This window comes from Pleurodeles waltl, chromosome 3_1, assembly GCF_031143425.1.
Source record: "Pleurodeles waltl isolate 20211129_DDA chromosome 3_1, aPleWal1.hap1.20221129, whole genome shotgun sequence".
Lineage (NCBI taxonomy): Eukaryota > Metazoa > Chordata > Amphibia > Caudata > Salamandridae > Pleurodeles > Pleurodeles waltl.
In genome coordinates this window covers 1,913,694,685-1,913,721,953 of record NC_090440.1, presented here as the reverse complement: position 1 = coordinate 1,913,721,953, position 27,269 = coordinate 1,913,694,685, and the positions used below count along the sequence as shown (strand labels likewise).

General features: G+C 45.5%; 1 protein-coding gene across 1 annotated transcript in view; it reads left to right on the top strand.

Moving 5' to 3' along the window:
* The first annotated feature begins 7,763 nt into the window (after positions 1-7,763).
* The window catches only part of RILP (Rab interacting lysosomal protein), a 148,599-nt gene continuing 129,093 nt past the window's right edge, over positions 7,764-27,269 (top strand). The window contains exon 1 of the mRNA XM_069226116.1: positions 7,764-8,109. Within this exon, the coding sequence (XP_069082217.1) occupies positions 7,819-8,109 (291 nt within the window). The 5' untranslated portion in view covers positions 7,764-7,818. The remainder of the gene's footprint in view (positions 8,110-27,269) is intronic.

Here is a 27,269-nt window from a genome sequence, read left to right as displayed (position 1 = left end):
CATACTACCTTTATGATTGATGTGCCCAAACTTCTGAAGGTACGGACTGGACTAATGTACTAGACTTTCCACACAAAGTATCCCACGGCTGTCAATTTTAAGTATATTCATGGAGCTTTCTTGGGAATGCATTCCGTCCGTTCCTTGCAATTGGCTTTGTGGTTTGTAAGTCACATTTAGTTGCTTTCAGTTTGCTGGCTTTATTTGTTTTAGGCTATCCAGCTTGAGTTCAGCCCCTCCCTTGCTGAAACCTTATTTACAGTATCTTTCCGAGTGCTCCCTTTCTGTAAACAGGCCTGTAAATCTTGTTCTTACCTCATCACATTTGCTGTGCATTCAAAGAACAAGGTCAAATATCAGTCTCTGTCTTCGGTGGGAACTTGGTGTTTACTTTTCTTTCTCTGACTTCAAAGTGAGAGGATTTATGCAACAATCTTGCTGGATACTGGGGGTAGGAAAGAGTTTTTTTCTATCACATGACAACATTTAAATAAACTGTGAGAGGATTTCAGAATATATCAAAATTAGGAGTTCAAATGAAGCACATTTTTGCTAATTCTGAACTGTGCAGGAAACAAATACCTTTATATGATTAAAACAAATCATTACATTAGGTGATGCAATTTCCACACATCATCGTCTGTGCACTGTATAGTTTTATTTGAAAAACTGTATGTCTGTACAAATGTAATGGTCATTTGAAACAAAAACGTGTTGTTACCACACCATGCATACTCCACTCTACTCTATGCTGCACCACTGCACCCTACTCTGCACCACTCCACTTTACACCACTCCATGCCACTGCACTGTGGGACACTGCACTCTTCTACACTCTGAACCACTCCACTCTATGCTACTTCACACTACACCTCTCTACTCTACTCTGTACCACTCTACTCTATGCCAAGGCACGTCACGCCTCTCTACACCACTCTGCACGCTATACCAGCCTAGGCAACACCAGTCTACTTGACACAACTCCACTCTGCAACACTGCACTCTATGCCAATACACTCTATGTTAGTGCACTTTACTCTAACACTCAACTCTATGCCCTGTACTGTACATCAATATATTGAACGTCACTCTCATTTACTCTGCATCACTGCACTCTGGGCCACGGCACTCTACACCACTTAACTCTATGAATCACGCTGTATGCTAATCTACACAACTCTACTCTACCCTGCACCTCTCCACTCTACACCACTTCACTCTACTGTGAAACAATCTACTTTACACCTCTGCACTCTGCACCACTGCATTCTTTGCAACTGCACTCTATTTTGCACCTCTCCACTCTAAGCCACTGCACTCTACTCTGAAACAATCTACTCTATGCCACTGCACTCTGTTCCACTGTACACTACGCCACTCTGCCCCACTGTACTCTAAACTACTGCACTCTACTTCAATGCACTCTAAACAACTGCACTATAAGTCACTGCACTCTACTTTGCACCACTGTACTCTATGCCACTCTAATCCACTATACACCACTGCTCTCTATGACACTCTACTCTGCAACACTACACTCACCGCCACTATACTCTACACTACTGTACTCTGTGCACTGCATTCTGCACCAATACACTCTATGCCACTGCACACTATACCACTCTACTCTGCCTAACTCCACTCTACTTCACTGCACTTTACAGCACTATACTCTACTCTGCACTGCACCACTCTTCACTACTCCACTGTGAACCACGCCACACCACTGCGCTCTATGCCACTCGAATTGACTCTGCACTCTATGCCACTGCACAACTGCACTGTCTGCCACTCTATTGTACGCCACTCTATTCCACTGCACTCTATGCCACTCTACTCTGCCCCATGCCACTCTATGCCACTGCACTCTAAACCACTGCAATCTACGCCAATGCACTCTAAACAACTGTACTCTATGCCACTGCACTCCTCTCTGCACTACTGTAATCTATGCCAATGCTCTCTATGCCACTCTCCTCCACACCTTTGCACTGACGCTCCACTCTGCAACATTGCACTCTCCACCACTGTACTCTTCACTACTCACTCTGTATTACTGCATTCTACGCCAATACACTCTACATCACTGCACTCTATGCCACTGCAATCTATGCACTTTTTTATGTCACACTGCAAAAGAAGTATGTTCCACCGACTCCTCCCCATAGACCACAGTCCGTCCATAAGCGGTCATTTAGACATACTGCCTCACACCCAGGTGCACCCAGGGCTAAGCTGATGATTGAAACATCTGTTAAAATGCTTTCTTGGAATGTAAATGGACTAGGAGATCAATACAAATGCAGAATGATTTTACACTATATTAAGAAACCAGCCCTAGGCTTAGTCCTACTTCAGGAGACCCACCTCAAAGGGATTTCATATCAGTCCTTGAATAGCTGGCGATACAAAATGACTGCCATGCAGGATACACCACTGGTTCAAGAGGGGTTGGCATCTTAATATGCCAAACATTACCATTTACTGTCCAACACACCTGGTCAGACACCCAAGGCCGATATGTGGCGATAGCTGGAATGTGGGATGACAGTCCGGTTAAAATAATGTCAATATACATACCTCCATGGCTCCATGATGCTACTCCCAGAGTTGAGTGCACTACTTCTCCACCTTCCAGAAGGCATATTGTTAATGGGGGGGAGGGTGACTTTAACATAGTACTTGATGATGGGATCGATAGCCCACCCGGAGATTGGCAGGGATCCCCCGCTGCCCCTTAGCGGATTTTCTGTCAGCTCTTGGGCTTGTAGATGTATATCACTTTCATAGCCCGATGACACAACAATATACATGTCACTCTGAGGCACATGAGAAGCTTTCCCGTATTGACTATGTTCTTACACTCGCACACTTTACCTCCCACTTCAGGGAGGACTGCCACTTAGCTAGTAGAACTTCAGATCACTCTCCATTGTGGGCAGTGTATAGGTTTCCAGGTCGGCTGCCTAGACATGATATAACACTCATTCCTTGGTATTTCAAGATACTCAGAATAAAAGAGTGTATCTGTGAGACCAGCACTACTTCAAGGAAAATGAGGGATCACTCTACTCTGCACATATATTGTGGGAAGCATACAAAACAGTAATGAAGAGACAGGGTCTTAGTTGATCACAAGCCACATAAAAGACGAGGGTACAACAAGAGATGTTGGAGTGTGAAATAGAAGATCTAGAGGCCAAGCCTTCCAGCCAACCAGTCAGTGACATTCAGCATGTGTTAAGCCTTAGTTAAGCCTTAAGCAAAGAGAATATAGAGACAAAGATTTAAATGCAGCCAGGACTAGTCACCGTGCAACACAACACCGCCTTTATGAAGTAAGTGATAGAGCTAAGAAGCTTTTAGCCTGGCTTGAAAAGAGCGAAAGAGCAAACCGCTGTGTTTTGGAGGTGCAGACAGATACTGCAGAGCGGGTACGGGGAAACAGGAGGTTGTGAAAGCCTTTTCCAATTATTATGCTTGGCTATATTTGCTGATCGCCACTGCTACAGCTGGCTGATATACGGCACCCGAGACTGTCAAGCGACTAAAGAGCATAGCTCAAGGAAGACCTCACAGAGGAGAAAATAGTTAGGGCAATAGTTAGGGCAATAAACGGGATCCCTATTGAACTCTACAAGCTTACAGCAGTCAAAATCACCACATATCTGCTCAAAATGTTTAGGGAAAGTCGAGACTCAGGATCTTTTCCCAAAGATCATCAACTGGCCAATATAGTGGTCATACATAAGGAGACTAAACCACCCGATGATTCTGACTCGTATAGGCCTATCTTGTTATTAAACACTGAAATCAAAATATTGGCCACTTGCTTGTTGCAGGCAATTGCAACCCTCCTCCACCCTGACAAGTCCTTCTTTATGCCAGGAAGAAATACTGCTTGCAAACTACGACGCCTCCATGGGGGCCTGGGACAGGCTATATCCTTGCAAGAAGATGCCCTGGTGCTCTCTCTAGAGGGAAGGATGGCCTTCAACACAGCTGAATGGCCATATCTATTAGAGGCTGCGGTGTGAGCAGGCGATGCCGGAGTGCGGGGCCCCCAGGTTGCGGTGCGAGCAGCAGCTCGGTGAAGTCGTCCGATGACGGCATCAGTGAGACCAGGGTCGCGTTGAGAAGCCAGGCAGTGTGACTCCGTGCGGCGTCGACGGGTCACGATGCAGGCCAGTGGCTTCATTGGCAGCAGCGCAGTGGTTTCTTCTCTTGTACAGCACAAAACACACCGTTCCCAGTGCTGCAAGTCGAGTAAACTGAAGTCTTTGGTGTCCCTGAGACTTCCAGCAGGAGGCAAACTCTACACCAAGCCTTTGGAGAACTTTCTCAAACAGGACACACAGCAAAATTCACCCTTTGCACTCTTTTCAGGCAGAAGCAGCAACTGCAGGCCAGTCCACCAAAGCAACACAGCAAAGGGACAGTACTCCTCCAGCTCTTCAGCTCTTCTCCTTGGCAGAGGTTCCTCTTGATTTCAGAAAGATTTTAAAAGTCTGGGGTTTTGGGTCCTCTTCTTATACCCCTTTCTGCCTTTGAAGTTGGCAAACTTCAAAGCAAAGTCTCAAGTGTTTGCAAGATCCTTCCTTGTCCAGGCCAGGCCCCAGACACACAACAGGGGGTTGGAGACTGCATTGTGTGAGGGCAGGCACAGTCCTTTCAGGCATAAGCGATCACTCCTCCCTCCAATCTAGCTCAGATGGCTCATCAGGATATGCAGGCTACACCCCAGCTCCCTTTGTGTCACTGTCTAGAGGAGAAGTTTAAACAGCCCAACTGTCAAACTGACCCAGACAGGGAATCCACAAACAGGCAGAGTCACAGAATAGTTTAAGCAAGAAAATGCCTACTTTCTAAAAGTGGCATTTTCAAACTAATAATCCAAAAAACAACTTCACTAAAAGATATATTTAAAAATTGTGAGTTCAGAGACCCTAAACTCCATATTTCTATCTGCTCTCAAAGGGAATCTACGCTTTAAAGTTATTTAAAGGCAGCCCCCATGTTAACATATGAGAGAGATAGGCCTTGCAACAGTGAAACCCGAATTAGGCAGTATTTCACTGGTAAATCACGTAAAACACACCAGTACGTATCCTACCTTTTAAATACACTGCACCCTGCCCATGGGGCTACCTAGGGCCTACCTTAGGGGTGCCTTATATATATTTAAAGCGGAATTTTTATGCATGGCAAGTGGGTACACTTGCCAATTTGAATTGGCAGTTTAAAACTGCAGACACTGCAGGGGCAGGTCTGAGTCATGTGTACAGGGATACTAATGTGGGTGGAACAACCAGTGCTGCTGGCCCACTAGTAGCATTTGATTTACAGGCCCTGGGCACTTCTAGTGCACTGTACTAGAGACTTATCAGTAAATCAAATATGCAAATCATGGATAAACCAATCACCAATACAATTTACCTAGGGAGCACTTGCACTTTAGCACTGATTAGCAGTGGTAAAGTGCGCAGAGACAATAAACCAGCAAAAACAGACCTGAACAAATAGGAGGAAGAAGGTAAAAAGTTTGGGGATAACCCTGCAAAAAGGGCCATTTTCAACAACTGGTCATTCACCAGGGGGTTATGCCCCGTTATGTACAGGGGAATTTGCACCACAACCTTTGTTGGCCCCACTGCAGTAACACTACTCATGTCTCTCAAGGCACTGGGATGGGCTGGTAAGATTACTCAGGCTACCCCTCTCTGGGACACTGCCAGTTTGCGTACTCTTGCTACACATCTAGTTTTTGCTTATTGGGATCTCATTGGCCTGTCAAGAATGGAAGACCTTTCTGTCCAGGGTTGGGGGGGAGGGGCTCGGGTGTCCCTTTCCAAAATCTACAAAATGAATGTCAGTTAGCACCAACTGAAGTCTACTGTTGTCTGCTAATACGACATGCACTGCTTATGGCACTCCCAAAAGGCGAGGTACTCCCAGAGGCTTCCCTGCTGGAGGATAGACTCCTTGACATGCATTTGCCCCACAACACAATTTCACTCACCAAAAAATACTTAACAATACCCCTAAAACCATATTCCACTTGAGAGTACAAAGGGAGAGAGGCATGATAAGTCTCGAAGATGATGAATGGCAGGAAGCACAGGTGTCCCCTAGAGAAGTAGACATATGGTCCAGGTTTTGTTTGGTGAAGCTTAAAATCCTACATAGGGCATATTTTTGACCACTATGTTGGTAAAAATAGGCAGGGCAGTCGATGATAAATGTTGTAGATGCTGTGGTCAGATATGGACCTTCTGTCATATTTTATGGAGCTGCACCGTGCTGCAACAATATTGGAATGCTGTGATTAATTGTATCAATGCTGTTTGTGGACAGAATATGGAACCCAAACCCAAATGGTGCCTCCTTAATACTTGGGACTTATCTGATTTGAACCGCATTTGAGCCACCCTGGGACTGATGGTGGAAAAGTGCAACATTGCAGGACTTTGGGGGGGCGGAGTCACCGCCACAACTTAGAGACTGGAAAACTGATATGGACTGGTGCATGTTGGCTGAAAAGGTGGTATACTTAGGGACGGGGTGTCCTCACAAGTGGAAAGATGTGAGGGGGAACTGGAATGAATATAGAGGAAACCTTTGTACTGTCATGACTAAGACTGGCCTTGATCTAATGTCAGGGGACCATTCTGCCTTATTGGGAAGTAATGGATGGGCGGGAATGATGAGACGAGAGATGTTTAAGAGATTGTGGAATGAAGGATCTTTGTCTTCACTTATTCCGATCTTTGTATTGCAGTGTGTGAGATGCTCTTTTTAGCTTTTCTGTGTTGTTTTGTTCAGAAAAACTTATAAACAGAACTTATTAAAAAAAAAAAAAAAGAATTCTATGAGTGTCTAGTATGTTGCCATTTCCAAGTGGAGGGGACTCACCTCTCAAGAGACGTCCTCTTGGTCGGAGACTGGATGGTAGGGTTGGACCTACCCAACCATCCCTATTTATGCCCCCCACAGGAGATTCCTCCAGTTCTCCTGGAGGGACCAGATCTCCAACTCCCTACAACTCCCATTTGGCTTATTCTCAGCCCTGTAGTGTTTTTATCAAACTATTATGACCAGTGGTGGAGGTTCTCGGAATGAGAGGCATCATACTGATCACACACAGGGCCACAGAAATTACGTGGCAGGGAAGAGCCAAATTATGCAGCACAGTTGAGTAAATGATGCCGCAAGAACAGGCAAATGTCTCATTTTGTAATATTACTTCATCATTTTTAAATTAGTAACACCCTCTGGGCATTGGTTTTAACTGGTTAGTACTGGTTTAACATTCAAATATAGCAATGAGCAACAGAAAGATGACCAGTCCAGCTTTGCAAAGGGCTTTCCACTGTGCAGCAACATGTGTTTTTGCCTCCAAGTCCTTAACAGATTTGAAACTTTCCTTGTCTATAGCTAGAAAGCGTTACATTCTCAGCTCGTTTCTTCTAGAATGGCGTCCCATGGAGCATCACTTTGTTATGACATTCAAACCACGGTGCACTAAATTTAGTGTAGAATGCTGAATACAAATTATTTGTCGAATCATAAAATTAGAAGTAGAACATTCGGCACAGTAGTTGCGTTCATCACCTTTCAACGCGGACGAAAGTTGCCTGCTCGGACCCGGGCTCACACACCGGGTGTTTGGCTGCTTCTAGCCGCTAGCGTAAGTGACAGCATGTCGCTGTAGTGGTGTCATTGGCCACGGAACGCCCACTCTTAACATCCGGAAGTGGGCGGGGACGTGGCTATGTCAGTGAGAGTTTTCGGTAGTGATCTTCAGAGTGACATTTACGCATGGAGCCCCAGGGTCTGGAGCCGGGAGCCCAGGTGGACCCGGGGCTCTGGACGCGGCCTCCCAGACTCCTCTCCCGCCCGGACGTACTATGCATGGCCGGACTTCTGGGCGCCTCGCTGCGGGCTCTGCATGAGGCCCACGGGCCGGACTCGGTGGCTGCGCTGGTGCCACAAGTAGTGCGGGTCCTGGAGTTGCTCGAGGCCTTCGCCGAGCGCGGGGAGGAGCACTGCCGGGGCCGGGAAGCGCTGCGAGCCCTGCGAACGCTGCGGGCCGGAGAGGAGCGGGCCGAGGTGAGGGGGAGGGAGAGCTACCGGGGAGTTTACTCAGTGGCGGATTACAGGTTGGTGTCCCAATTCCAACGCCACGCAGGTGTCGGAAGGTAGAGTTTATGCTCAAAGGTGTTATGTTTGCACACGAATCCTAAAAGGTCTCGGGTGAGCGTCATTCTGCAGATCCGAGTTTCATTTTTAGCCGCCAAATGGCCAGATTCAGATATTTAATTGGGGTGGAGAAGGTGGGGGAGCATCTCTGAGAAGGACGTGACCAAGGAAGCGTGCTAGCAAACATTTCCAAGAGGCGTAGTCTGTACAGTGTGCCTTCTGACCAGTACTTGGGCGCCTCTCGGAGTTTTATTTTAATTTTATTATTGCTGCACCCAACCATATTACGCATATGCCTAAACAAGTACGGTCAAGTGCCTTTGCCAGTGCTGTCAGCTTTGTTGTAAATTAACGGAATTGAAAATGTTTCAGTTCGGGAAACTTCAAGTCTGGTCTTTAAGAGTGTCACAGACGCTCCCGTTTATTGACCTTTTTATATAGACCCTTTGTTGATGACTTATACCCCTTTTCTCTCTCTCTCTGAAATCCTACATCTGCACACCTCGTACTTTCCCACAAATAAAGTTGGCAAGTATGTGACCATTGCACTGTGCAGATAAGGCTGCCACCTGGCTGCTTTTTCTACAAGCAAGACAGGTATTTTATGTCTTAGCTGGTATAAAAAAAATGGTAACATCACCTAAAGCCGGTATTTTTTCCCCCTAATCACTGAATACTTTAAGTAGTAAACATATGGGGGAAGCACTTCAAAAGATGTTCTGGAGCTGCCTTAAAGTTACCTGCCTGATAAAAAGTAAACCAAGACAAATGCCTGGTAAAATGACTTTCTTGGGATGATGGTGATCAATCAAAGCTTACCCCAGAGATGTGTTTGTTGTGGAGTACTCTGCTACAGATAATACTTGAATATAATATAATAAATAATTGTCTATGCAGCCATATTAGTTTATAAAAAGTGTGATTGTTCACATGCTTATTTAAACAATTGATGTACACCTAAGGCACATTAGTGGTGTCTCACAGATATAGGGCCTCATTACGGCCCTGGCAGCCGGCGGTACACTGGCTGTAACACCGCCAACAGGCTGGCGGTGTACTGGCAGTGAATTATGACCATGGCGCATTAGCCACGGCCATACCGCCGGCCACTCCAACTGACCACCAGGCTACCGCCAGGCGGTCATAATCCCCAGGGCAGCGGTCTAAGCACCGCTGCCCTGGGGATTATGAGTCCCCGACCGCCAGCCTGTCCATAAGGCTGGCGGTAAGGGGGGACTCCGGGTGCCCCTGGGGGCCCCTTCACTGCCCATGTACTTGGCATGGGCAGTGCAGGGGCCACCAGGCACAGCCCCATCGCGCATTTCACTGCTGCATTTCACTGCCACCTTTTCAAAAGATGTTCTAGAGCTGCCTTAAAGTTACCTGCCTGATAGAAAGTAAACCAAGACAGAAATGCCTGGTAAAATGACTTTCATGGGATGATGGTGATCAGTCAAAGCTCACCCGGGAGATATGTTTGTTGTGGAGTGCTCTGCTACAGATAATACTTGAATAGGATATAATAAATAATTGTCTATGCAGCCAAAGTCGTAGTGAAGCCCATAGTGTCTACTTGCAGGACAAATTCAGAGAGTTCTGTGATGTCAGAAGGCGCACAATTTCCTGTTCTTTTGGTGATATCTGACATTGGTCACGTGCATTTCTGATGCACATGGTCAGTGTTTTCCAGGAAGGTTGCATGCCTGGTCTGGATACTTTATGTAGTAGTGTGCATTGTCTGTCTTACTGGGATGTTGCCTAATCTGGCCTTGCACAGCCTCAACCATGATTCTCCAAAGTTAACCATGCTACAGTTCAATTCTACTCAACTTATGGCAAACTTGCATGCTTTTGTAGGCCTTTTGGATGTGGCATGAACTTCATGATTGGCAAGGGGTTTTGAAGGCATCATGCTGGGGTTGTAGCGACTGTCTCTGTTGCTGGTCATCACACAAACAACATGCCAATTGCGAAGAAAGAACGCTTTAAGCAAGCTGTTCTGCAGATGTTGTCAGACATACTCTCATTTATGATTTCATGATGTCAGAAGTAAAGAAGAGTATCTGTTCTCCGACAGTAGTGTTGGGTCAGGCTTGATAGCAGCGCGGTCTTTGGTCTTGGTATCTCTCCAAACTTCAGTCAGTGATCGTTAGGACAGCAGTTGTGCCTTGTTTCTTAGGGCTGGTAAGGCACGCCGTTGGCACATAGGGACTTGTATTGCCTTTTCTTCCTACAGTCACTAACCATGCATACTTCTCACCAGTCTTTAATGGCTGGTCCCAGCTTGTGAGTGGAGGGTAGCCTTTTTTCCATAGTGCAATCCTATTTTGGCTTGACAAAGAGTTTCTTGTGGGAATAAAGGTGCACCCCTATCCCTGGCTCACAGGACCAGTTTATATCCTCAGGGGATGGGATTTGAAAGAAATGAACTAGCCACTCAAAACTCCAACCAAGCAACCTAGTTTTTTGAAATCTTCTTTCCATCCTGTCATTGAAGGTGTTTGGTACCGCCTCACTCTACTGAGCCAAGTTCCCCTGTCCACAGAAACTGCAGTGTTTTAGAAGCAGGACATACTACAATGGTTGAGTGTAAAAAGGAATTCATCCGTTTTCTTCCATGGCGAACACATGCAGTGTCAGACTTTTAATTTCCATATCCTGCACCATACCTCTTCTGGTGGATGAAAAGCAAACTGTTCTAGTGCTGTGATGATGCACAGAAAGAGTTCTATGAACCCTGCTTACTTTTTAAATTAGTATACAGTTTTTGTAGGGCAGTTTGCTTGATGGATGCATGAACACTCCTGAGTGAGGATTGCCCCAGCCAATTTGTTTTAATGCAGACATGTCGGTATGAGTACATCCACAGCTCTAGACTTCTGCAATACGGCGTAAGGCAGTGGTGTTAAAACCTTTTAATGCCATAGGTCCCCCCCTCCAACCCCCTTAGCGAGAAAGAAAAAATATTGCTGCCCCCTTATACATTTTTCACAATTATTCTATTAAATTGGTAGTGTTTTAAATATTTGTAGACATATTTAAACTTTGCAGTTATGTTACTGTTTTAAAAATGCAATAGAATACATGATGCCAAACATACTATTCGGGTCAGGCAGGCCTTATTATCATGTAAACCTATTCACAGTGAGATTATTAGAAGAGTAATTGGAGTCCCTTCTCTTCCCAGCTTCAATATAAATGACAAAATATGTTAGTGATGGCCCATTACAGAGCGGTTTACTGCTGCTCATTTTTTTCAGTTGAAAACAAAGCCCTGTTAGCAGCATAATGCTGTTTTTTGCCAGAGCATGCCCACCGCCCCTCAGGATCACTTGAGGTACCCACCAGTGGGACCCACCCCAGTTTGAAGACCCCTGCCTTAAGGGGGTAGTTGCCAAGCTCTTGAAGACTTGGACTTTCTCATACAGGGGTTGCATAGGCTGGCTTTATTCACTTTTACTTTAATTAGCAGTAATTGTTCTCTACTGCCTAAAAGAAGGCAAAAGAGTGAACAATAAAGGAGCAAAGGGACTGTTTTTGTTAGTGTGTGCTTGGACTGTCGTTGAAGGCTGTAGGGGCCAGTGATTAGTGTTGATCTGTGCCAATTGAAGGACGTGCGAAACAATGTGTTATATTCTGTTTTCGAATCCTGTTATTTCTGACTCTGGATATGCTGGTGGAGAGGTCGTGTGCTGTCCGGAAATAATGACAAGATTTTAAATTATGCCACTAGTGTTCGTGTCGTTACAACATGTTTTGGCGATGATGGGCTTGCTCCCTGAGCGCCACTGACAGCACCTGTACGGCCCTGAACACGTATATAAAGATTGCCTGAATTCATTGTTAGGCCACTAAGGGCCAGATGTAGCAAAGGGTTTTACCCATTCTGTGTCTATGGGAAAATGTGTTTGTACATATGGCCCTAAGTGACGCGACCTTCAACACGACGGGTAGATGGATGTTACAATCTACCCTAAACAACCCTAATTTAAAGAGACCTTGGCCATAATAACTTATTATTTCACATCATCAAGTTAGCTCGTGTTGGCCTCATGCGCTGCTTCGTGAGCCTTTCTATTCCCACATGCGCACCTCCCCACATGCTCCTTAATTGAGCTATGCGTGCGGCATTACATTTCATGGCGTTATTACAAAGATGTTCGTTCACGTCGTTATAGCAAGCCCAATTTCCTGTAAAGCACATGTTATTGACGTTGTGGCAGCCATCTTTTGGGTAAAGTTGCATTCCTTTCCTATCAAACGGCGATAGGCACACAGTTTCGAGCACATTTGATGTTTATTTAAGTTCTGCATTTTTGCTTGCCAAACGACGATAGGCATCCCATGTCGAAGAAACATTTAATGTATCTTTAAGTTCAGCAACAAGCATGCTTATTTTCAAAATGTCTTTCCTGTTTTTAGCGACAGGTGCATTTTCCTTAAAAAAACAATCTATGATGAACCTTCATTTCTAGTGAATGGCACACTTCTTTCAATATCATAGCCTGTCTTCAGTGACAGACAAGCCTCCTGCAATTCCCATCAATTCTGTCAAAAACTATTTAGCTGCCTTAGTATTTATATATGAGGCTACATTGGTGACAAATTCCTGCCTTTCAGTTTATGGATTTCATATTATACCTATTGTAAAATGCAAAATATTAATTTCCCCCGCCATTTTTAGCTGAAGCAGGAGTTAGAAAGTATAAGTGGAATCGGTGGCCTAAAAACTTTGATAGTTATCTAGTTGCTATTGATGGCGACAAATTCAATTCAAAAAGAAAATAAGCTCTTCTTTATAACTGCTTGGGTGCTGAAGGTCAACACATTTGATCATTTATCCACTGCTCCACACCCTCCCGATTCAGAATAGGATATCTATATTGAAGCACTCACTAGAATCAAGAAACCAACTTAAGGTTGATACTAGTATTATTGTTGAAAGACTCAGATTCTTCACCAGTAAACAGTTACAGCATTAGTTTATTGACACATTTTTGGCTGAAATAGGGTGCTAGCAGCTACTTGTGGATTTGATAGTAATTTTGGCAACTATTTTAGAGATCAAATTGTGGTGAATTGTTTTGACAAGCAAATCCAAGAAAAGTTACTATGCTGTTGTGATCCTAATCTTAAAGAAACCTTGGGGATAGCCAGAGGTGTTGAAAGAGCCTTCGAGGAACTGAACAAAGAAAAGGATCAAATAACTACAGAACAGGTCAATGCAATAATTTCTAACGTGAACTCGCCCATTGTACTTGATAAAGATCATAGGAAAGGTAGGAAAACAACAGGTCCTAATGTTTGTTTTAGATGCACATTGTACAATCATATGGCCAATACAAAGAGTTGTCCAGCTATTAATAAGTCGTGCCTTAAGTGTTTGGAAATGGGGCACTTTGCGAAAGTTTGCAGAAATTTACAAAAACAGGGACTTGTCAAAGAAGATAATACAGAAAATACTGTTAACACTGTTGAGTTTGTTAATGACTTTGACAGGAGAGTAGTTTTATCCATTAATACGCTGGAGGCAAATCAGGACCACAATAGGACGGGTGACCCTATCTGTGATTCACTTATTAGAAAGATTAAATTGAAGGTCCAGGTCGACTTTAGGTCACCTATTACCATTTTCACTGATACACTGTATGAATAAAAATAGGGTTTGTCCCATTTATCTCCTCCAGGTATTCACACTATTGCCTTTGGGGGACATAACATTGATATGTTAGGATTTTTTGAGAAATCAATACAATTTCTGGATAGATGTGTGATATTATTTCAATATTCTAAAACATATGATATGTAATGGAAACAAGGTCTGATAGCAATGAGAGATAGGTGGAAAAAGGGGGACCAAATGTCTGCTGCGTGAAATCACAGCGGCATTTACTCCCCACGTTGGGAAAGTTGTTCATGATGGTATCATGACATGATTGGTTCGTGATTGATCATCTAAGCTTCAAACTGTGGGGAGAGGGGGTGTTGCCTCAATGGATTGCAACGCTGCTCTTTGCTAGAAGCAACAGCATTGTCGCTAGAAGCCTGACCCTACAGGGAATGTTTCTTACATAGCCGTGCAGGTACCAGGGAAGTTCTGTCAGGCCAATAGTCCTTAATGGTATCTTACACTGCAGTCTAGAACTGAGCGACCACGGAACACTCCTATGCTAGATGAAGGAAGAGAAGTGTTGTTTGCCCCACATCTGCAGCATTTTGCATCCTCTGAGAGGCCTTTGCAGCAGTGCAGTACATCCCGTGGGAATAGCAGAGATGCAGTAAGTGCAGTCTATAATTGGGCGAAAGAGCTTTTGTACAGCAATAATGCAACTGATTTGAGTTCCACTGCCCAGCCAAGATAGGCCTTATTATGTTGTGGGATGGGGTAGCCCACATTATCTGACAGAGAGGGGGCATTCATAGCAGACCCGTCTGCACATTACCATTATGGTTTTGACAGTCACATGGGCAATTGTAATAAATATACCCGGGTGACTTCTTCCAGCAGGTCAGAACTAGTAACTACGTGTTCAGAGTCTTTATTGAGCGCTGCGGTCTCCTCTTTAAACTCACAAGTGGCGCTGCCTACCCGCATGCCGGGGGCACCAGGCAAATGATACAACATGCCCTAGGGGCACATACAAGTGCGTTGGTTTCCACAGTATTACAGAGTTGTGGAATTTTAAAAATAATCTACTTTGCCAAAGGACCAAATGCTAATAAGAGCTACATGTCCTGAAAAATCCACTTGTCCCACATACTTCCTACATCAGTCTCTGCAGGTGCATTGGTGGCGCTCTGACGTGGCAGTCACTTTCTCCATTCCTCTGGCATGGTGGGTGGGTGGGGGACGCAGTGAAAGGCAAGGGTTTACCCACCACAGTTTCCATGTGAGGAGACTGACAGCACTTCACCCAGTGTTTGGAGGGGGCAGGGCCACAAAGTGTTCCTCTGCCTGGAGTGGTAATATGATCGCATTGCGGTGGAGGGGAGCGGAATTCAGTGCTCGCAGGCAGATCAGAGGCCTACAAAGGTTTTATACTGATAGAAAGCCTGAGTGCCCACAGCTTCCATATTACTTACTGATTTAGGCCTTCATTACGAGTGTGGCGGTCTTACTGTCTCAGACCCGGCAGTAAAGACCGCTGCATTACGAGTCTGGCGGTTTAGCTGACGCCAAACCACAACAATGCCGCCATGAGTACCTCCGGCCTGGCGGCAGCCGTAAGGCCAGCAGCAGTATTACGACTCGTCAAACCGACAGGCTTTCCGCGGCGGTCACCTTGTCATGAAAACCCTGGTGATAACGCACTCAGCAACAGGAATACCAAGTCCACACACTCCTCACCCGTCCACACACTTGGAGACACCCCTCCCCAACACGTCCACACACTTGCAGACACCCCCCCAACCGCATGCATACATCCAGACACCGCCATTCGCTCACAAACATGCACTCATACAGATACCTCCACCCCTCTGCATACAAACACACACAGACTGATCTCCCCCACCCGCCTTTCGGAGGGTCCACCTACCTGTCTCGGCGAGGTGGTCTTCCGGGAGGGGATGGGTCTCAGCGTTTTCCACCGCCAGCACCCCACCGCCGTCCAGGAGATCGCTGCGCTGTATTGCGTATCGCAATGAGGCGGGCGGAGTCCTCTTGGTGTAATGGTGCTGGCGGTGGAAAATGCCTCTTTTGTGCCATCTGCCAGGCCAACGGTGTTAGATTTCCGCCCGTAAACAGGTGGAAATTCGAATTAAGTTGTAATATGACGATCTTCGGACCGCTGGCGGTCTTCTGGCACCCGCGACTTGGGCGGCCTGTTGAAAAGACTGCCGAAGCCGTAATGAGGGACTTAATGTCTACTTCTGTGTCGGACAAAATAGACATTAAATCTTCTTGCCCATCGTAAAAATCAACATGGTTTAGACGTCAGACGATATGCTTTCCCCATCCCTGGCATTATAGAGGCTTGTGATCGGTTTCAGATGGGAAGAAGTAGTCAAAATGTCAAGTGCATGTAAGGTGGCAGGGCCTGGGGGAACGTGTTGGTAATGGTTCTGAATGTTTCTCCGAATCTGTAATATGTGAAAACGTTAAGTGGGGTGTATTGGGGAAGTAAGAGCACGTGTTGTACTGATATGAATTTCTCACTGGGGTAAAAGTCGTTTATATTAAGAAGGTGTAGTTGCGTGAGCTGATGACTCGCCCTGCTGTGGACAGCTGCTGAAAGCAGAAGGTGCCTTTAGGGGCATTTTGTGAGAATAAAGGCAAGGGGCACGGGTGCAATGTCGCAGTCGGTCCTACACCCAGGTTGTACAGGCCACTGTGTCAGTTTCCTCCCATGGCTGGCATACAGGCAAGTAAATCGCAATGTTAAAAGGGCAGGGCAGAATGCGAGCTGCTTCAGTAGCACAATGTGCCCGGAAGAGAGTGGGGTAGATCCAGTAGTGTGCAACCTGTGCTTGCGTGGAATAATAATATTCCATTTCTGGGGCATGCACCACTATGCTTCAAGGGGAGGGTCAGCCTATACCAGTTAACCCAAGGTTGCCTACACGCCCAGGCCAGTGCCATGAGCTGCGAGAGGTGGTTTAAGACGTTTCTCGGAAGAGTTATCGGGACATTGATGAACTGGTAGGGAAATTTAGAGAGTACAGTCATTTTCACAATTGCTATTCTACTAGCCATAGAAAGGGGTAGCCGGGTCCAAATGGGCAGCTGCTGTTCAAGCCAAGTTATCAGTGCACCATAGTTGACCCTCCCAGTTATCATTCATGTCCGCGCTGACCCAGAGGTCCAGATCCGAGTCTGTCCCTCAGCCCACTGTATGGGATATTCAGTAGTGAAGTGGTCTGTTGCCAAAGTAAGTGGAACGAGTACAGACCTGGACCAATTAACATGAATGCTGGAGTGCCCGTCGAATCTGATAACCTCACAGATTACAGGATATAAATTGATATGGGGGTCACAAAAATACAAGGGTACATTGTCTATGTTCATAGAGACCAGAATGCTCGTGCCATTGAAGGCAAGACTTCTGTGCGAGTGGTGCTGATGCAAGCGGGTTACCAATGGCTCCATTGCTATTGCAAATGATATAGGCAATAAGGGGCAGCACTGCTGGATTCCTCTGGTCACAGGGAATGGGATTGTGGTGTCGCCATTTATGCAGTCTAGAAGGCTTTGACATATATAATATTTTGACTCAGCTGATGAAGAGGGGGCTAAGCCCAGGGAGCTGAAACAGTTGCAGCAGATAGGACCACTTCAAGGAGCTGAACGCTTTGGTGGAGTCGAAAAGGACTGTTGCCGCTCTCAACTGAAAGTTGATGGAAGGTTTGAGTGTAAACTTTGTGCGAAGGTTATGGGAAGCGCTATGCCTGGGAACTAAATCCAAACTGATCGGGCTGAACAATATCTGGCAGTTATGGGAGTAGCCTTTTCGCTAGCAGTTTGGCAAGGATTTTATTATCCACGTTTATCATATTCCTGATATAAGTCGCAGTTTCCCAGGCGTTAGAATAGTCATGATCACTGCCTCACAAAGTGTGGGGGGCATGGTCCCTCTCTGCTTAGGCTTCTCATAGATTGCCAGTAAATGGGTGGGGGAAGGGGGGAGGGGAGGGGACTGCACATATTCTTTGTAAAAGGATGTAGTGAGGCCATCCAACCCTGGAACCTTGTCCCCAGGTATACTCTATCACCTGCACAACATTCTCAATGGAGATTGGATCATAGAGAAACTGCCTATGGGAGTTCTCAAGCCAAAGGAGCTGACTGGAGTCCAATAGCTCACTGAGTTGGTAAGTATAAGGAGTCGCAGATGCATAAAACGTCAATTAAAGCGAATGGACCTCTGCTTCAAGTTTGGCAAGCTATGTACGAATTGAGCGCAGTATTCCCGCCTGCTTAGCAATGCATGCACCTTGTACTACCGCCTTGAATGCCTCCCTTATAGTGGAGGCAAAGGCTCTGATTGGGCATTGTGCGAGAAGTATTCTATAATAGTAGATCAGATCTTCTCCCGGGAGGAGCCATGTGCTGGAGTAATCTCCAAGAGAACCGGTGCATGGTCCTTGAGAGTTCTGTGAGTGTGCATACTTTGTGACCAGCCAGTAGTCGATTTTGGACCAAATATTGTGAGAAGTGCCAATACATGTACCCTCGTGCTAGGAAGTGTTTGAGCCACCAAACATCCTGCAGCTCATAGTCTGTAATAAGTTAATCGAGTCGATCAGCAGCTCTAGGGTCCAGGCATCTTAGGTCGCTTTACTGATCCAGGGGTGAATTAGGGGTACATTAAATTTGCGACCCCACAGCACTGTGGCAGGACCCACCTGGTTGTATCTGGTTCTATAATTCTGCAAAGAGATCAGGGCAATTGGTGTTTGGTCCATATAAGAACACCCAAATGAAGGGCTGTAATGTGCAATGATCGATATACCTGCCCTGGGGGTTGAAGGTAGCCCCTTGCTGACGAATATCACCACCTATTGTGCATAGTTAGAGAATACAGCTGCATATGTTTCTGCTGGCCAGCCGGCATGTAATCAAGAATGGGCGGCACTGGATAGATGGAGTTCTTGAAGATAACAGATGTCAATGTGGTGCCTGCTGTGGTAAGCCAAGACCAGGCGGGCCATACGCTGCTCATTTAACCCCTGGATATTACAAGTAAGACATCTAAGAATGTTCATCACGGGGGGATTGTATTGTGTGAATCACCAGTAGTATGTGGCAGGGGGTTATTGGGTGCAGAGGGAAATCAGATAGTCGCTGATAAGCGGGTTAGGAAAAGCACTCTGCAGGAACATGACAAGAGAAAAGTTAACAAACTTCAACCCTTATTCCTCCTCCCCGCAACATCGATCCAAATTTGGGTATCTGGGAAATACATCCGTCTGGCATCAGTAGGTGGCAGGGTGAGTAGCCGAGTTGGAAGATTGTGGCGTTTCAGGTTGGTGCAATCCCAAATTGACTAATACTGGATGTCTAGGCCGACCAATGGGCTCATGCCCCCTACTCACGGATAGGTACATTAAGATACGGATGTCGCCATAGCTGCATACCTTGACCAATTCACCTACACAGAAGCACCGGCCATATGTGCCACCGCTGTCTGCAAAGCAGCGAAGAAGTACAGTTATTCAACGCCATCCAATTCACCATCTGGAGCTATCCCTGGAACGGTCAAACACATATATAGGGGGCAGGAAGCCTGCAGGAGAATTTCAAAGCAGCCTTAGTATCTGTGAAAAGATGAAGTTTACCATGTAGAGGAACACGTAGTTTGGCAGAGTCAATTAAGGAGTATGAATTCTCAGCCTTTTGCAGAAGGCGCTTAGTTGGCAGAAACTCTCGGCATGCATCGGCACAGTTTGGGTAAAATCTGTATAGCTAGAGAGCGGAATTTCCCTGATACTACACCCCCTGGCACTTCCAGGCCAGTTGCAGAATCTTGTTTCTGTCTTTACAGTTGAGAATGGGGGCCATTATTAGCTGCACTGGGGGCCAGCAAGTGATGCGCAGCTCAACCACCAATGAGGATAAGTTATCACTGAACAGGAAACGGAGTATAGTTTCCACATAGATGTCCATTTTGTCTATTGCAGTAGTTTTAGGGAGTCCTGGTCTACAGATATTATTCCGCTGAGATCTGACTTCCAGGTATTCGTTTTTATTTTAATTGGCTCGAGGACTTTTTCCATCCGCAGAAGATGCAAATTAATGGCAGTGTGAACATCCTCCACCTCTGGTACTCGGATCAGTAGCTGGTCATGGTGCACGCCTTGTTTGTCCAGTCTCTCCATCATGTGGTCTAACGTGGTGGTAATGGTGTCCGTTTTCGCGCCAATAACGTTTTGGCTCTGCTTAAGGTAAGTGAACCTGCTTTTGATGCCTGATCCAGGGTAGAATTGACCCCTCCCCCCCCCTTCAGTATTCCCCTGTTGCGAGGCCTCCAAGGATGACTCCGAAGCCCCTGCACATCACTTAGCTGAGAAGGTGAGATTGGGCTGCCTGGAGTCGTGTTCGGCCATCTGGGATGGACAACGTGTCAGTACCAGCAGGGGCCAAAAATGGAATCAGAGGATGTAATGCCAAATGGGTGCCGCCTCACCCCAGTGGAACAAGGGAGGGGCAAGCAGACGCAGTTTCCGCAGGGCCAGCCACTGCAGAGGTGACAGTCTTGATCGGGCATGGCGGTTGCTCTCCTATGTCCTGTTCATTGGCGGTGGCCATTGCAGTTGAATAAGCAGAAGGGGCCCACTCACTCACGATGAGTGTGACAAGATCACCATGGCCGCCTGACCGCTACCGCCCCTCTCCCGGGGAGCGTGCCAGCAATGCAGTCTGTGGCACCAGCCACATCAGCACCTACTGGATCTGATTTCGATGGGCCCGCAGCACCATCACTGCAGCTTCCTGTGGATCCCCCACTGGCTGCCTCCCTCCTGAGCCAATGTGGAGCAGCAGAGTTCCCTGCAAACATAGAGATACCCTGGCTCCGCAAGCAGGCCACACTCCGCCCTCCATCCTTGGGGACTCCTGAGGGAAGATAGCAGGCTCAACGGGTAGAGTGCTGTTTAGTGTAGGCAGACGTTGGGGTGGGGGTCACAGTTCCCAAGATGGCAGAATGTAGGTGGATTAATCACTTGTCCAGTAGAGATGCCTCAAAAGATGGTCATCTTGCTGCACAGCTCTCTGGCACACCTTCTCCCCATCATACTTACTTCACAAAGTCTCTTCCTCTTAAACTTGGGGCACTGTGGTTTTGATTTTTACCATTTGCAAATTATATATTTGCTGGTTGAGCGACTGGTTGGTCTCCAGTATCTGCACAGTTTTGTCCTCAAAGTACATCAACAAATTGGAAGTGGATTTATCAAAAACAGATATTTGGATTTAGAAACAAGCACGTGGTACGTTCAGGAGTTTAGACTTGAACTGGTACATCACTACAAGTATTTGAGTGTTATACATTTAACCACCTTGCAATATTGTAGATAAAAATACTTCATGGAGTGGGCTCAGTTTTACTATATATATATCTTTTTTTTAATATTGTCATCTATGCTATACTGTCCACCAGTATTTAGCGATGCTTGTGTAAATGAATGACATGAATATGAATTAATCTACTGAGAAACTTTTTCTTTAGGAGAACAGCCGGAGATCGGGTGAGCCTACAACAGCTAAAGTGGTCGATCTGGCTTCAGTTTTGTATTCTGGTTCGATTCACAGAGATTCAAGTAAAAATCTTTCTCACTGATTTGCGAAGGTTTGGAAAGAATTACCCAACAGTTATGGGGAAATTGATGTGAGGGTTGGTTCACTCACTACAGAATATTAGAAGCTTTGATTAATCTGGTGTACTCCCAAAGTAGCCTTCAAGGTACTTGCCTAAAAGTTATTGTACAATCGTAGTGTTTCAGAAGATATATGTACAGACATTTTTAATTGAAAATCTGGGTAACAATGGTGTATTACTATTCTGCCATCACCCCTCCGCTCTGCCTGATGTCTTGCCTAAAACCTCAAATCAAGTAATGTATGATCTCAACTGTAGCAAGGTTAAGGTATTAAATGGTATGACTAGGTTGTCTTACCATGGAATACCAACACAATACCCAGAAGTGGACCTCTGATTCACTCTTGGTAAACCCTAGCTCAGTCCTTGTAGTGTGGCAAAGAGCAGTCAGGCTACTTAGAGGAACTTGTGTAAAGCATTTCACATTACCAACGTGGATGATAAGTAAATGACACAACTCAACAGAAATACAAAACCAATTTATAAAAATAGATTCAATTTTACTCTTAATTTAGACACCAAAACAAACTTTTTAGCTTTTGTACAACCAGAGTTATGAATTGTTAAGTCTTTGGAAAATACAGTACTTTGCAGATTTCAATGTCGCCCATTGAAGTCAATGGAGGAAATAGCAGTCTGCATTTGGGCATTTCGTTGAACCCACAGGAACTTAAGGTACTGCAGGAGCCTAGACCATGCGTCAAAAGACAGATTTTTGTTACCTTGCTCAGGGAGTCCGGTTGCAGAGGTGATTTGGCTGTCCTTGGTGCTGAACGGGTCCGCAGTGCGTGGTGCGTTTTGCACTCCATTGCAAATCTGGACTTTGGGGTGGACTCACACTCTACCCCTTGGATGTAGAGGTCTTTTTGGGGGGGCAGGACCAGGAATCAATGCTTGGATCTTCTCCACCTTGTCCAGTGGCTCTGGGTGCAGAGGTAGCTCCTAGCTGTCGGTCACTGGCAGGTCGTGCCAAAGCTGCTTTGCTGCTCCAGTCAAAGTAACTTCCTTCAGGCTGCAAAACCATAAGGGTTGGGGGGAATAATTGGCAGTTTCTGTCCTTATGCTGGGGTGGGGTGGTCTGGAGTTGGTGAACTTGTGGCCGTTGGTTTATGTGCAGGCAACTGACAAGCCCTGGCACTTGCAAAGGTGGTCCACAAGCTTTCTGGTGGCTGGAGGTCATTTGGAGGGGAGTAAAGTCTTGAACCTGGGCATGGGCCTGACTTCTATTCCTTGGATACTGGGCACAGAGTTTCTGTGGGCTCAGCCCATGGGTCGCAGATCTTCATCCTCAGCACTTCTTTACTCCTGCAATTTTCAGGGGACTGGTGCCACTAGTTGGAGTCTTCCATGGGGTTTTGGTGTCCATGTTGATCCCTCTGGTTGGGTCCAATGACTTTTCACCACTAGCACACGCTGGGTACATAGTTCCAGTGTGGGTCTCCACAGGTTACTCTTTGTTCTCCTCCTCCTCCTCCTCTTCCTCACATGGGGGCTAGAGTCCAGATCCTGTTGCTGGTGCACTCATCTTTCCGTGCTTCTTTCTTCTTGTCCAGGTAAGATCTAAGTTCTGGTGCCAGGGGAGTCCCTTAAATCCTCGTTTAGGGGATGTTTAAGGGTGTGGGGGACAGTGGCCAATGGGCTACTGTCCCTGCGGCTAGTCGTCCTTGCAGTGACAACTTCTGTGGGAATTACATCACTCTCTAGCCAGAACTGACTACTCTTGGTGTCTGCCAATATGGCAGAATCCTTCCTTGGCCATGCAGATCTCCTATCCCACCCTCAGAGGTGTGGCTAGTTTGTGGGAGATGCACACCTCTTGCATAGCTAAGGCTTTGTCCTCCAAAGACGGGACAACTACTTGCACATCAAAGGCGGGTAAAGCCTTTTAGGCACACCACCCTGATGCTTTTCTCACCAGCCAGCTGGGAGGGAGGAAGTGTGACCTCCTTCCCACTCAGGCCCCTTGTCTTACAACCTGCCAAGGTGCTATTACCACCAGCAGGAGGTCAGACCTGAGGGGAATCATCTGCAAGGAAGTCCAGTTTGCTACATCTATAAACAAGAGTCACACAAATTCGGAATGGGAAATTCAAAATTTAATTGAGTGCCCGAACCCCTGCTATGCATTTCAGCCCACCGGCCTTGAACATACAAGGCAAATGAAAGTGTCTTGGATTCAAAATGGCACCTATAAAGATTAATACGAGTGTCTTTCAAATATCATCACCCTATGTCCTGGCTGAAAGGCTTAGAGAAAATAATTTTTGCTCTTAATTAAGAAAAAGACTGTGAACTCGCACTTTGATACATTTCAGCTAGACCTTCGGAGTCAAAGTAATAGAATATGCGACATAGTTATAAAATGCCTCAGGGAAACTTTTGAATTACTTCTGCAAACATAGAACTTTCTGGAATTAAGCAACCTGTTAATAATTACGAATCGATGGATCTATTCACAATTATGGAAGCTTTATAGCTTTGGGCAGAGGTCTATTAAACATTTTTGCTCTGAGCCCCCTTTCCAAAATATTTGGAAGTTGTCCATCTTCAAAAACTAAATTGAAAGAATTAGAAGTGTGGGCGGGGCAGGATTGAGCGCCGGTGACCGGAGTATGAAATAATTTCAGCAGTACTTTTTCAGTATCTCGTAATTCACAATAAATGTGAGACCTGGAAATGAGAGCGCATGACCTGGAATAGACAGAATATAATATCCCATCTGCCTCTTCTTCCTCTCCCTCACCAATCCTGCCCGTAATTCCACTCTTGAACCAGACTCTTGGTCGTCCCTTTCAGAAAAAAGGAGTTCCCACATGTTGCCCACCACTTTGCATTAAGGGTGCCCTAAGCTCAAATGCTATCCACCATGCCTCTATTGTAAAGTAAGACAGGCATAATTGTGATGCATTGAGTCCTTTGGACTCCTGTGCGACGGCACCTGCCTTGCTAATAAGAATGAAAGCCTTGCCAAGCAGGCAGTCTTCGCTGCCCCTTGTAAACAGTCTTTCTGGCTCCCATGCTCCTTTCTGCCGTCTAACTGAGGCCCAAGATAAGGTGTCTATACTACCTCAATTTCCTCATCTCTTGGGCCATTGGTTTGATGCGCAAAGCAATACTGGCATATCAAGGGTATACTGAGCCCTAATACAAGCAAGTAAAAATAGTAAAGCAGTCATAATAGGGGTATAGTTGGGCCCTCGCATCCCTTGGCCCCACTGCCACTACCCCTGCAGCACAAATGATACCTGCTTCTCTGCCCACTGCACTGGGCCATCACTCGTAGGCCTGAGGCCCAAAGCGGGCTGCCTGCCCCTTTGTGTCAAAAAAACAGAAAAAAGCTCAACATCTGGGGGGACTTTGACACCAATGCTAGCAAGGAAAATGGCTCCCGACTCCCCTTTTTGCTAGTAACCTATCCATGATTGGGATACAGTGGCCCCCAACTCCGTTGCCCTAGTGCCAATTCACCTGTGCACTAATGGCAATGATTGCCCTTAAAAAATAAAATTTTAAAAAAGCCTACATCTCCCCACACCACCGCCAGCTCATCTCTCTGAAGAAGAACGGAAGGTGTCGGAGTTCCTTTTTAAACCTAAAAGTTAGACATCAAATCGCCCCCACCCTCCCCTCCTTTTGTCTGAGCCATCTTGTTGAAGCTATCTATGGGTTTCAGCGTTCTCCTAGGCCATTACTCAGCGGCCCTTGGGTTCTAGATGATCGGGGCTCTGAATATGACCCTTTTGGCGCCCTCGCTGCCACCGCCTCTACTCACCTGAGAGGACATTGGCATATAAACAAAGGTCAAAGCTGGCCAACTTTACGGGGACCAAGGAGGTGATGTGTTTTTAATTTTACAATACCAGGTCCCATACGTTTTGGTAAAAATAACCATTCCTGAAGTGTTAACTGGGAAAGGAGCTACCTCTGTGTGGGGATTGGGGTGGGGGAGAGAGAAGGCTAAAGTGCCTTAATTTATGAAACATCCAGATGACAAAGATGTATTATTTTTGAGAGGTAATGTAAGGATGCTGAGGGTTTCAGAAAGTATCCTTTTAACAGACTCATAAAAATGTCTGCACTAGGTACAGTCTGATTAGCTATTATTACTTATATGTATTGGAAGCACCCGCTTTATTATATACATCAAATCATTATGGGCAGCCTACCTTCAACTTTGTGTAATACAATTTTAAAGTAATGACATATATTCAAAGTGCTTTCTGTAACATTCTAGGACCTCGGATCCCTAAAAATACACGTCAATATTATGCATTGCACCAAGCATGGTTTATTTGTGAGACTCTGGTCTCTCATACAGACAGCTGAAGTGGTCACATTAACCAGTTACTTGCATTTATTTTCAATCTAAGGTTTGTACAGGGAGTTGTTGTGAAGGTGAAAAAACAATAAAATACTTCTAATATATATATATATATATATATTTTTTTTTTGTCCTGTCATTGACCCCTGCCGTCACAGGGCTGAGGGTCAGAGTTGCCACACTTCTTATGCACTTCAACTAGTGCTGCCCCCCTAGATGATTTTTATACTGGCTTGAGCAGTATTTTAATGTTCTGATGGGTACAAAGATTGGCAAAATCGCCTACAGTCTGGATTTATTTCCTGTTACAAGTGCGTACTTTAAACAGTAAATGTTAGAAGAAAATACTTTAAAATGTGTTCTACAGGTACCCTAATGAGCCGTGACTGATAATAAACAGCGAAAACAGAAATGCCATGTTAACAATGAAATGAGTTCGCATAAAGTTCTGCTTGAGAATCCTCGCCTGGCTTTGCAGAAACTAGCTGGTATTTTTCTTGGGGAAAGATGGCAACCCTTACTTCAACTGCTTCACGTAAATGAAAATGGCCTGGATTCATGAAAACAATAAACAGTTAGGCTAACCAGTAGCATTCATTATGTAGGCTGACTATTTTGATGTTAGGGATATTAGCTTATTATATATTATTTTGCTCCTTCAATTTTATGGGTGTTTTAGCACAATTGATATTTCATTTTACTAAATGCCAACATGTTTTGATAATGATAGTGGTAATTAATTATATATTACAAGTAATCCTATCCGGTTTTTAATTTAAACGAAAGTAATACTTCAGCAAAATCCTTAGACTTTTTATTACAGTAGAAAGGGGTAAGAATAAACCCTTAGTTCTCAAGACCAAACTTATATTGTGGAAAATAACTTGCTGTTTAAAATCCTGTGCCGTGGTTTTCTCTCGTTGTTTAGCCTAGACGTATCTCACAGAATCTAATGGGCCAGTATTAGATCATTATGAGACTTCAGCACTTGTGATAGCTCTGAATATTTTTTAGAGTGCATTATTAATTTAACATGGGACCTGTGGATTTGCGACAGGATACAGTGTCTATCTGTCAAAACACATTCTGCCAGCCCAGAAGCTATACTCTGAGCGTTTCTGGTTGTATTCAGATTTTTCCAGTTCTCTTGGAAAGCCAGGCTGTCCATCAGCTGATCTCTAAACATTTGGGTCATTGTAGAATCTGAGGAATAGGCATTAGCCTCACAGGTCCAAATGTTCCTGGTTGTCTGGATATTCCAATCTGCTGGTTGAGGGTGTTAGAGGAGATCCTCAACTTCTTAAACAAAGATTTGTGATCCTGGCCCAGAAAGCTCGAAATGGATGATTGGGTCCTGTTCAGAAGCACAAAATCCAGGCTTCAAGTATAGGGCGGTTGGTGGAATCCTGCACAGCTAACACGATCTCCTAACG